Source organism: Momordica charantia, assembly GCF_013281855.1.
Source record: "Momordica charantia cultivar OHB3-1 chromosome 4 unlocalized genomic scaffold, Mcharantia_2.0 BLBB01000004.1, whole genome shotgun sequence".
In the NCBI taxonomy this organism is placed as follows: Eukaryota; Viridiplantae; Streptophyta; class Magnoliopsida; order Cucurbitales; family Cucurbitaceae; genus Momordica; species Momordica charantia.
This window is the reverse complement of record NW_028275162.1, coordinates 21,453,607-21,465,742: the sequence shown is the minus strand read 5'-3', so window position 1 is coordinate 21,465,742 and position 12,136 is coordinate 21,453,607. Positions and strand designations below refer to the sequence as shown.

At 36.8% G+C, this 12,136-nt stretch overlaps 2 protein-coding genes across 3 annotated transcripts; one reads left to right on the top strand and one right to left on the bottom strand.

The window, feature by feature from the left end:
• Positions 1 to 1,674: 1,674 nt before the first annotated feature.
• LOC111015600 (uncharacterized) lies at positions 1,675 to 2,742 on the bottom strand. Its single transcript, XM_022290680.1, has 3 exons — positions 2,057 to 2,742; positions 1,908 to 1,965; positions 1,675 to 1,833 (listed from the first exon to the last, which is right to left on the bottom strand). Exons 1-3 carry the CDS (start codon positions 2,740 to 2,742, stop codon positions 1,675 to 1,677), a joined length of 903 nt encoding a protein of 300 aa, XP_022146372.1.
• Positions 2,743 to 4,195: 1,453 nt separating this feature from the next.
• Positions 4,196 to 10,723, top strand: LOC111015588 (uncharacterized). Of its 2 annotated transcripts, none has more exons than XM_022290664.2 (10): positions 4,196 to 4,352; positions 5,863 to 6,107; positions 6,238 to 6,304; positions 7,835 to 7,863; positions 7,953 to 8,161; positions 8,682 to 8,800; positions 9,400 to 9,495; positions 9,575 to 9,653; positions 9,796 to 9,949; positions 10,460 to 10,723. In XM_022290664.2, the coding sequence occupies exons 2-10, from the start codon at positions 5,877 to 5,879 to the stop codon at positions 10,613 to 10,615; spliced, it is 1,140 nt and encodes a 379-aa protein (XP_022146356.1). In that variant the 5' UTR covers positions 4,196 to 4,352; positions 5,863 to 5,876; the 3' UTR covers positions 10,616 to 10,723. The 2 variants fall into 2 exon arrangements, with proteins under 2 accessions (XP_022146356.1, XP_022146357.1); XM_022290665.2 differs by having other exon boundaries at positions 4,206 to 4,352; positions 5,744 to 6,107.
• Positions 10,724 to 12,136: the final 1,413 nt, after the last annotated feature.

Below are 12,136 nucleotides of genomic sequence, written 5' to 3'. Positions count from 1 at the left end.
GGTTCCCACCTATGTTGATCGGGGTGTACACAATGTCTGCATCAGTCCAAGCCACATTCTGGTCTGACTGCCTACCGAACACATATCGAAATATTGTATTCTCTTGGCTCCAGGGGTATTCGATTCTCGTGGACAGGACCCCTGGTTTCATGGCCGCATACAGACTGTCTGTTCGGTTCAGCAGAGTCTGTACAAGAAGTACAAAATGATATTACTTACACAGATAATTAAAATAGTATTTTTTAGTTCAAACGAAGAGCGGTAAAAAGTCTGTACTGAAAGTAGCACGTCGCCTATCGCAAACTTTTTGCGACACAGATGTAGACACTTCTCCAACTTTTTGGCCGTAAATAGGACGAGAGCATCAAATACCTATTGCATTTAAGAAATACAAGTTGATATTGGAATATTATTGACAAATGTAGTACTAGATAGTGGAATAAGAGGTACTTACCTCGTCCTTCAATTGAACAGTAGGGTCTAGTAGATCGCGATATCATTCCTTCCCTTGTAAGCCAGCTGCAGTAGACCGAGTTCGTCCATCGGTGTCTGGGTCATCCATCTATGTCTGGAACTGACCGTCCAGCTGCGGAGGAATGAGACATGCTGGGTCATATGCGTCCACAGTGATCCTACGCCGGCCGGTTGGTGTGTATATACCCTTCAGTTTCCACGAATAATGGCGCTTGCGTAGCCCCCGGCCAGCTTCGGAGGAATGGGACATGCTGGGTTATATGGACGCCTAACTCGTCGTCTCGTGGGCTGTGTATCTGGCTGAGCATCCGGCTCTTGCCTGCCAACGGTGAGATCCTAATGCACAAGAAATATTAATCACATTACAATATGTGAATCAGGAATGTATACTAGCATTACAGAAGGTGGTTACCTGAATTACGGCCACCTGAGGTCCATGGTCATCTGCATGATCCACTTTCGAGCCATCAGGCGGTCTCCCGATCGTAATGTCCTGATATTAAATAACATGATGTACGACAAGGTCATAAATAATCCGACGAGGAAAATAAGTACGAGTTACCTGATTTGGATCCTCTTCCCCATCCGTTATCATACCATCATCCTCCTTCGTTATCATTGGATTATCGTCCCTTCTCTTCGGATCCTCGTCGATACTATTCGGACCATGTCCTGACGTCGGTTCCTTTTCAGTCTCCAGGTCTTCATCCGTCCTCTGGTTCTCATCAGGCCTCTGGTCCTCGTTCATACTCTTTTATCTCCATCTGGCTTCGGGGACTCATCAGGCCTTTGATCCGATGGAGCGTCATCATCGGGCCCACCCCCACCTCCGAAATACTTGCTCGGATCAGGGAATTTACCCTGCACCCAAAACACTGGCCCATGAGCATTATTGTAATAATTAAAAACAAATTTGTATATATATTAAATTAGTACCTTCGCCAGTTTCTTTAGGTATCTCTGAATACCTTTCAGGGTGACTCCAAAGTCACCCAGTGTGTCCTCGATAGCACCGACACGGTTATCCAGCTTCTTTAACCGTCTGCTGATCCTCTTCTTGAATTTATTCTTCTTCGACCTCTTCTCTAACCCTTCACCGTCGTTTGCACTGGGTCTAGCCTCGTCTACCGCATGTGCATCTACTATCGGATCCTCTAGAAGACCCATTTCCACATCAGCGGGCGGATCAGGTACAGCTGCCTAAGCAGGCGGATCAGGTACAACAGCTCGATCAGGTACAACAGCCCGATCAGGTACAGCAGGCGGATCAGGTATAACACGGACTTCTGGTGGAAGAATGACACGAACCATGTGTTGTTCCTCAGCATCCGTCGCCAACAAGTGTTCCTTAACCTTGGACTGCAAAAAACCTATGATTAGATTGAAATGAAAAACCAAATATGAACCATACGACTCCAAAGAGAATTACTTACCCAAGTGTTATCGAAAACCTCACTCGCCAGCACTCGAGATCGTCTCATACGCCCATACCTGGAATCCAGGAAAGGCAAATAAATGATGCAGTTGAATAATGTATAAAATTATACAGTTGACTTAAACCTCGCTAAACTGAAATGCGTACGGAAACCCGTACAAACTATAAGTCTCAACGTGTGTGGGGTCCGCTGTTGCCTTCTGTTGGTACGCCGACAGTTTATCCTTCAGGGTGTTCTTGAGACTCCAAATCGTCCTATCAAAAATCATCGAACTCCAGTCAGAGTTGCAGAACGCCTCCCACCGATCCACAACACCTACCGTATCTATGAACTGCTTCCTCTCCTTCCCCATCATGGCAAGTTCTATGAAGTAAACTATGCCAACCTTCACAACATCCTCGTCGTCGTAAAAAATGTCCTCCAAAAAAATCTTCTCCAGCTCACTACACTTAACCCTAACACTGTCTTTAAAGTAACGTGCTCTAAGTCTTCGTCCAGGAATATGATTATTTACCCTATTCATCTTATGACTGAGCCCGGTGATTAGGTCGAACTCTCGCTTACCAAAAGACACCCTCTTCCTAAACAAGTCAAAGCTAATGACGTCCTGTCTAGGCTCTTCAACCTCTATCAACAACAGGTGATGGATCAATGGACCGTTGAAAACAACGCCCATGTCCAAAATAGGACCGAAACATGTTTGCCTAAACATGTCTAACTGGGTTGGGGTTAGCCTGGCCTTAATCCTAGTAGTGGTTTTATCAACATGGGCAAGGTTCGTCAACGTGGCCGGAAACCAGTCATTCCGATCTAGGATCAGTCTCAAATCCATTCTACGTTCATAACAAAGTTGAAATAAAACATATTAGATACAGACTAAGCTAACTGACAAGGAACTTAAAAAAAAACTAAACAAAACAGCATTCTGCCTTTCATCCCGTACCGAACCGGACCGGAACAAGTCCGAGATGAAAGTCAGTCCCGGACTCGAAGGCTTCAATCTTGGATGCGATTAGTATTCAATCCCGGACCACTGAGGTCCGGGATTGAATACGAGATAGAATCCGAGATTGAAGCATTCGAGAGATTTTTTTTTCTCTTACAATCACAACGTCAAACTAAACCTAAATCTATACGGTCGCTTCAGATAGCGCCAGTTATGCTAATACAATAAAGAACAACAACTTTCTTACATTGTAAAAGATAGAACTAACCTTGCAGCCTCCGAGATGAATCTGACGCTTACAAATGAGTGCGAAAGAATGATCTTTAGAAAAAATGGATGAGTGCGAAATGGATTCTCCGAGACGGGGATTCTCCGAGATGGGGGTTTAGGGTTTTACTTGGGATGGGAGTGCCACGAAACGTCCGAGACGAAGGATGGGGAGGGAGGGGATGAATTTTTTTAAAACAGGGGTACAATGGTAATTTCATTATGTCATATTTTGAGAGGGGTCATAGTTAATATAATATGGGGTTACAAATTAAGTTTTTTGAAAATGGGGTCATTTATCCAGTTTCAGTTATTGGAGGGGTCACAAATTCAAATTTCCCCATCTTCCAACTGATATCTAGTGAAATGATCCAAGCAAAAGCAGGAGAAAAGACCTTGACCAAAGGAGAGAATTGGAACGGAAATTTTTGTTTAGAAGAAAGGTGAACTCATCGTGTCGAGATATATGTCGATTACCATTTAGCTGTATACTCGCTTTAGTATTGGAAGTAAAATTACCAAAATTAAGATAAATTTAAAAATATTAAAGACGAGTCCATTTGATAATGTCTTTTTTTTCTCTTAACCTATAAGTCTTTATCGACCAAAAAGATCATAGAACACTTTTTTAATTGGGATATCGATGGAAATAGTTCATTATCCAAGGCATATTTTATCAAAACTAAGATAAATTTAAAGATATTAAAATCAAGTTCGTGTATACTGTTTCTTGTTTCTCTTTTATATTTTTTGAGAAATAAAAATATTTGGTAATTTATCTGTCGTTTCTAAAATTTGAAAAACGTTTTTAAAAAATAAACTAAAATTTAAAAATAGAAAAAGTCGTTTTGTTTTTTTTTATGTTTCCTAAGCTTAGGTTAAATAATAAATATTGTAGGTTGAATATCGGTTACTCAACTCAATCGGTGTAGGCACGCGTGCTCCCTTATTGAAAACAGGAAATGATAATTTTACCAAACAGGTCCTAGCCCACTTTTTTATTCTGGAATAGTAGGACTTTTTAGAGGGGAAATGTCCAACTTGCCCTTTTGAAAACTAACCCCCATTATGGAGATGGACCTTCCTTCAACCTAAAAAAAATCTCTGCACTTCCCAGCTTCGACAGTTCAACCTCACTATCTTCACCTGCGGCTTATCAAGCGACGGCGTACTCCGGCGAGCGATCGGTCCTTCACGGCGAACTCCACCTCAGGCGACGACGAACTCAGGTGCGGCTCCCCAGTTTTCATATACAGTCTCCTCCGCCTTGCCCTCTTCCGGGCTTGGGTGGCCGTGGTCGTGGCCGTTGCAGTCTCTGTAGATGCCGTTTCGACTTGAAATTTGTGCTTCTCTGATTTGTTGCTTGGTTTTGGCATTGCAATATTTTGCGAGACAGAAAATAGAATGTTAAGTAGTTATTGGCTTGTATTTTTTATTTTTATTTTTTTGTTTTCCTTCAACTCTTTTGATTTATTTCAAAGCATTTGAGATATATTGATGTTATTCAAAAGTTCAAAACTTGTGGCTTGTTGGTTGATTATGGCATTGATACATTGCAATATATTGCAAGAAAAGAAAATAATGTTAAGTAGTCACTGGCCTTTATTTTTTATTTTACTTTGACCCTTTTGATTTATCAAGGCATTTAGAACATATTGTGTTATTCAACGGCTTGAAACTTGTGCTTTCATGATTTGTTGCTTGATTATGGCATTGCAACGTAGTGCAATATATTGGGAAGAACAAAAAAACAGAATGTTAAGTGGTTATTGAACTTTTTTTTTGGGACCATTTTGATCTATTTCAAGGCTTTTGGAACATATTGGTGTTATTCGATGGCTTAAAACTTGTTCTTATTTGTTGCTCGATTATGGCATTGTAATACATTGCAAGAAAAAAAAATACTAAATGGCTTAAGTAGTCATTGGCCTTGTATTTCTTTTTGTTTTCCTTCGATTCTTTTGATTTATTTCAAGGCATTTGGAACATAACGGTATTATTCAATTCAATGGCTTGAAATTTTCAAATTTGGCATTATTCACGCTTTCATATTCAAAGTTTATTTTGAATCATATACAAACCGGTATCACTTCACAGCAGGTAAAAGTTGTTTGTGTTCAATCCAATGCCAACAATTTGACAAAAAAATTGCAGGGAGGTGAGATGTGCATTTTTACTGGGATGTGTAAATGATGTACAACCAACTTTAACAGTACAACACTGCAGCTAGCATTACTGGTGAAAGAAAACACCACTATAGCTATCATCTCTTTTTCAACTTCCCTCTACTACACGTTTAAATTTGAATTCAATCTCAAGGCTCCAATTGGAACATATGTTAGGTTAACCTACTCTCTTTCCTCTGCTCCCGCATCTTTCTCTCTGCAATTTTTTGATTTGACATACTGCTTAGACTTGGTTTCTAATTGTAGTTGTTCTGTTTTTTTTTCCCTTGTACTTCTAATTATTTTAGTTCAATAAATCTTGAAAAAAGTGTAAAATAAAAGTAAAATGAATTGTGATCCAATACAATGTCAACAATATATAACCAACCCATGTGTATGTATGAATGTGTATGGTGTTACGTTTCCAAATGATGATCTTTGCCTTTGCCCTGTAGGTGAGTAATCGTGGTACAACAAGATGATCAAGATTCTATATTATCTTGGATAAAACAAATCCGGTGCTTTATAAAGGTTGCATTGAATTTTTTCCATTCCTGATGGTTGATAATATTAGGAATTGGGAGGAGGATGGCTGGGATGAAAGAAGAGTTGAAAAAGGCTTGGCAGTTTTTAAGGTCAATAGAGTTTTGGAGGATGGCAGTGCTGTGGAATCTCTCTATCCTCTACTCTTACTTGCTGCTATTTTCTCGAAGCTTCCTCTATTTCTCAATTAACCACAGATCTGAAACCAACTACTCAGATAAAAGCGTTTCGCCTTGCACCTCAGAAGCTATCACGCCACTTTGCATTATCACTGGTGTAAAGTTGCTTGTCACTTTCATGCTTTAATTGAAATCCAATTTGAATCTCTCACTTTCTCTCTTTCTCTCTATCGCTCTCTCCTTGTGTGCTTTTCATTCATTTAGAATCTTTGTTTTGAAAGCTGTAGGCTACTTCTGGATTGGGTGCAGCTGCTGCTCTTGCTCTTTCCAAACGTGGTTTCTATGTAGTTCTTGGTTGGTTCCTCATGCCCTTTCATTCATTTTCTCAACTTGTACTGCAATCTTGGTTTCAATATACCATTCAAGTCTTGTAGTAATAAATTAATGCTCAATTTGTAAATAAACATGCAAATGTTACTAGGTCTTGGCCTCGTTTCCACAACATTATGTGGCTTATAATGCTCTCAATTCTTACCTTTAAATTATTACTGCCTTGAATCTCCCTTGATTCTTTTATGAAATTTTAATATGTGATGAGTGAAGGTAAGAAAATTTTTGGGACCAACTCTCTACTAGTCTAGTATGGGGATTTTGTTTTGTAGTTTGGATTGAAAGGGTGTAATAGATGTAGAACGAAGGTGAAATGATAGAAGCATCCTGAAGAAGAATTTAAGGTGCCTCCAAAGCCTCCAAAGAATTATAGTAATTTTTCATTCTGAAGAAACGAAGCTTAAGAGTTAAGATATTAGAAGATTGTCTTCTTCTGTCCTTCAAGTAGGTGGTTTTACCATTATTCTAAATTTATCTTCCACGTTCTAAGGTGAAGATTGGTTGGATACTATCACATAGTTATAATGTGTTGATTTGTGTTTCTGTTTACTGTTATCTACATATCTAGATATTTACTGTTTGTATTTACTACTTCTCTACATAGTGGAAGTTACCTAGAATATGTTGAAAGAACTTGTGTTTGCTCTTTTCTGCATAATTAGAAGGTGTCTAGATTATATTTGCTAAAATGTACCTTGACTCTAGAGTGTGTGAGGAAAGTTTGTGCGCTAGAATAGAAGAGTAATGCCATTGCCAATGTGTGTTTATAGGAAGCTCAGATCTAGAAAGATTTAGAACGAATGGGTTGCTAATGATTTCATGATTCTAGGCTTTTTCCTAGTGTGGGTTTACACTTTAGAATCATTCCGTTCATTCTCTCTACGTGAGGGTTATGCCCTCATTGCCCATGCTTGGGCTGCTTTCATTGCATAACTTTAGGCTCCACATGAAGAACTTTTTATAACCATTCCTTTTTTTAATTTCTAAAATATAATCATCATCTGGAGAACATCCTTCGTAATGTCTCTTGTATTAGGAGGATATCGTGTTCAGTTTTGTATATTTCTTTCACTTCATTATAATATGCTTTGATTTCTTAAAAAGGAAAGATTTTTTTGAAAAAAATGAAGAAATATGGGAGCTGACAGTCTTTTGATGTCTGCCAATTGGGAAAGATTTGCAACACATCATAATTACAAAAATCTTTTGGGTGAGTATCATAATATTTTCTTTTACTTGTACAGGAATTTATAAGGTATTTATGAACAATAAAACTATTTAATTTTAAAGTCTTCTTATTCTAGTGATAGGGAAACATCTTGAACAAACACTTCTTCATATCATTTTTTTTGGCATTGAATGTTATGCAAGCAAATCTAATCGTTCTCTGAAAAAATTACAGAATTTAGATCTGATGCATGTGTTTCTAAAATCATATTTGTTAATCAATTTTCTGTCGACCATTTATATGGTGAATTTGATCTCTACATGCAGCTGGACGGTCTGGGCATTTGTTGTTGAAGGTTTGCATCATGAACGATCTTTTATTTGGTTATCTATACTGTATTTCATGCGTTTTTCCTTACTTTGGTGACTGCTTACATTATCGCAGACAATGTCGGAGATAAAAAGACAGAATGAAGATGCCCTTCTTAAAGCTTTTCAAGTCGATCTCTTATCCATCCAGTCAATCCTGAATTTCAAAAATTCCCTTCAGCTTTGGCTTCAAGACTCTAAAATGCATCCTTCAGTGCAACTTTTGATAAACAATGCTGGGATATTGGCGACATCGTCTAGAATCACATCTGAAGGCTACGACCAGTTACATATTTGTTCCCTGTTTTTGTTTTAGTGTGTTAGCCTTGCAATAATCCAGTATTTGGGACTTTACTGTACTTCTAAACTTAAATATAAACATTGCTTAAAATTAACTGCACCTCAGTTAGGTTTATAGTTAATGGTAGAACTGTTCTTGTTGAAACTTATTACTCTTGTTCATTATAAGATGATAAACTATTACTATGATTCATTTGGTGGCCACCTACCTAGGATTTAATATCCTACGAGTTTCCTTGTCAACCAAATGTAGTAGGGTCAGGCGGTTGGCCCGTGAATAGTCGAGGTGCGCGCAAGCTGGCCCGGACACACGAATATCAAAAAAAAAAAAAAATGATCCATTTGGTCCAGCTTTTTCATTATCCTAAAACATACCATTGCTTCATATACTGAAATTGGGTTCTTCTCTCTGAAGTTCATTTGTTTTTCTATGTTGTTTTACACGTTTTTTTTTTCCAAGATATTTTCCAACGTGTCTTACTTTTATTACTTCTTATTTTCTCAGGATGATGGCTACGAATTATGTTGGCCCGTTCTTTCTGACTCAAATGTTATTACCACTCCTGAAGAACAGCCCTTCTCCATCTAGGATAGTGAATGTCTCATCCTTTACACATAGATGTGGTAAGAATTTTCTCTATTTGAAGAACAATAATTGAAATGAAAGTTCAGTAAACTTTAATTTATTTAGTGTGTTCTTTTGGCCAATAAAATGCTGTTGGAGAAACTACGTAGACATGAATTTTCAACATCTCTTACATATAGGGGCAGTGCTTATATAATTTCTTCAAGTGCTTGATATTTTCATGAATAATAGGTCTCAACCATGCAATGAGAACTTTTACCTTGTGAGATTACCGACCTCGGGTGTGAGGCTATCTACACTTCTCCACTTTGTATCAAAGGTGTTATGTAAGAAGGAAAAAAATGGCGATTTATAATGGGTGGCAAAACTTGTTGCCATATTTGCAAATTTGTTACATAGAAAGATAATTTGCAGATATGACAAATTTTCCCCCTCACATATCACTAATATACCATTTTCTAATATTGAGAAAGTATTTGACTGACATACCGAATCTAAAGTATATCATTTATGTGATAAAGTATATTACTATGTCCCAATAGGAAGTATATCAATAGTATTCATGCTATTTTAGTCAAAATCTGCTCCTTGTCACAAAAGCCCCAAAATGAAATAATAGCTCTATTGCGTTCTCCAGTTTTGGATATACAGGTTGACGAGGATACTGTGTGTGGGAAGTGCTTCAAGGGATTGGATCAGTATCCATGTGCTAGTATCTATGAGTATTCTAAACGTAAGCAATTTAATTCTTTTAGAAGCACTTTACCATACTGTTCTTGACTCTGACAAGCATTATCCATCTTCTGTTACAGTATGCATACTGCTGTTCTCCTATGAGCTTCACCGAAAACTTTTCTTAGGGAATGAATCCCCCAATAAAGTATCTATTATGTATGGGGACTTTTTCCTTGTTGCCTTTTACTCTCCTTTTCCCGTACCGACTAGCCTTTGAGGCTTCTGATACGGTTATACTGATTGTTTTTTTTTTTTTTTGGGTTTTTTTGTTTCAATTTGAATCCTTGATTTTCTGAAGTGTAGCGGATCCTGGAGTTGTCAAAACTAACATCACGAGAGAAGTTCCTTTATATGTTTCTTGGGTAGCATTTACAGTATTGAGGCTTTTGAGACTTCTACAACTACCTGAAGATGGGGTCAGCTCCATTTTGGATGCAGCCCTTGCATCACCTGTGAGTAAATCTCTTCTGCTTGAGTGTGTATGTATGTGGGTGTCTTAAGTTGATGGTGTCTGTACTCATAGTTTAATGACGGTTTAAAATTGAACCACTGTGGATTGGCTTAGAGGCATGGAAATGTATGAAAAATAGGTAAACGAACTTCTGGAGAATGAGTCCATATCCTACGGTTGCCATTTATCTAAGATGGTAAAATCTAAGTGTTCTGGTATTGTTAGGTCAGATGGTTCTCGTATGAAAATAGGCTTAAACAGCATATGTATATACTTGTCACCCACCTAGGATGTTAGATTACCTACTTGGGATATTATATTTTTCCGAGTTTTTTGATGAGTTGCTGGTTAATCAAAAGTAGACTGATCGAACTCACATGATCCGATGAAATTGTTATATTTAGCGACCTACTCTGATATGAATGTAGTTGAATTTTTATTTACCTTTGAAGGAAAATTTTGATGGTTCTATTAAAATTTAAACTGAACTTTCTTGTTCATATTATATTAGGAGACATCTGGGGTATACTTTTTCGGTGGGAAGGGTAGAACGGTCAAATCCTCTGCACGATCGTACAATACGAAAGTTGCTGAGGAGCTATGGGCGACATCGTTTAATCTGTTTCTGAAATCCCAGCTTGCTACTGAGGGAGGATCTAGTGCCTAATTTTCAGCAAGGGAGTATGGTAACTTAATTTTTAGCACATTGTAAAGAATTCTGAACTTATGATGTAACTGCTTACTCAAAATCATAATGTTTAGTATTCCACAGCTAGTTGATGATTTACCACATAGATAGAATACACATAATGTACTTTAATTCTTGAAAAATAATAAAGAAATGAAAGGCGGGTTTAAAGTCCAAATTTTTTTTAAAGAAAAAAAGAAAGCGGAAATATATATATATATATATATATATATATATATAAAAAAGAGAAGAATAAGAAAATAAATGATGAGTAGTTGAAGCTCTTACTAATCATTAGCATGCAAGAAAGTACTGTAATTTTTCTTAGGTCGAAGTGATTTAATGAAGCTTTTTTCCCTCACCATTCGTTAGCAATTTCTATATTTAGAAATATTAAGTCAAGACTAGGTTATTAGGAATTGTGCAAGTTTTCAGCTGTGGATTCCAGTTGCTTCTTCTGATGAGCGCGAGAAAATGGAAAGAATTTATTTATAATTTTTTTTGGTTTTTTGATCTTGCATGGTTGCAAATGACAATGGAGCTGGCATAGTTTCTATGATTTGAGTTGAGTTTATAGTAGGTTTGGGATGAGTTTCCAAAGAAGTAATTGAATTGCTTTTGAAACCCTTTTTTTCAAGAAACACTGGAGGAATAGTTAATCAAAAGATGACTAAAAAATAAGGGTAGTTTAGGCGCCTGAAAGAAGACTTGAACCTAATTTAGTTTAGGCAATTGAAGATGACTACTAAAAAAAAGTGCAAAACAAATGCTTAAACTGAAAGATATACCAAACTCACCCAATTTCAATTTAATCCCCCGATTCTAAAAGTGTCGATTGAGTTTGTGTAGTTTGTTTCAAACCTTACAGATCATCTTTGCTATACCGTACATCTGCAAGGATACATCATTTTTGTTTACTATTTACTACCTTAATTACCATATAAGTTCCAGGTCTAGGGCTAAATAAAAGAGATGAAAAATTGAGTTAAATTTTTAATGAGTAAAAGAAAGGGTAAAAATTCAATTTATGGATTTTGAAAAGCCAAATTTAATATACTGTTACAAAATCTATCATCAAATAACTTTTTTGCTACCAAGCAAATAGTTCAATAGTAATTCGTATATATATCTCCGACTAAAGGTTGTTAGTTCGATCTTCATCCTCACATTTTATACTAAAAACATATATTTATTTATTTGCATTTGACTTGATGACACCCTAATATTTGTAATTTATAGGACATTATATACACATTTGGTAATATTCTCGTTTCTATTTCTTCATTTTTAATAAAGAAAAATAGAATTTCATGATCCAAACAACTATGAATTCAAAGATGATCAAATAATATTTATGTTTATATTTTGTAATAAATTGGAAACGGGAAAAAAAAAAAAACAAGAAACTTGTTTTGATTGTTTCCAGAATTCTTATATAATTTTGAGAATGTTTCCAAAAAGTGAGAAACAAGAAACAAAATTAGTTGCAAAATACTTAAA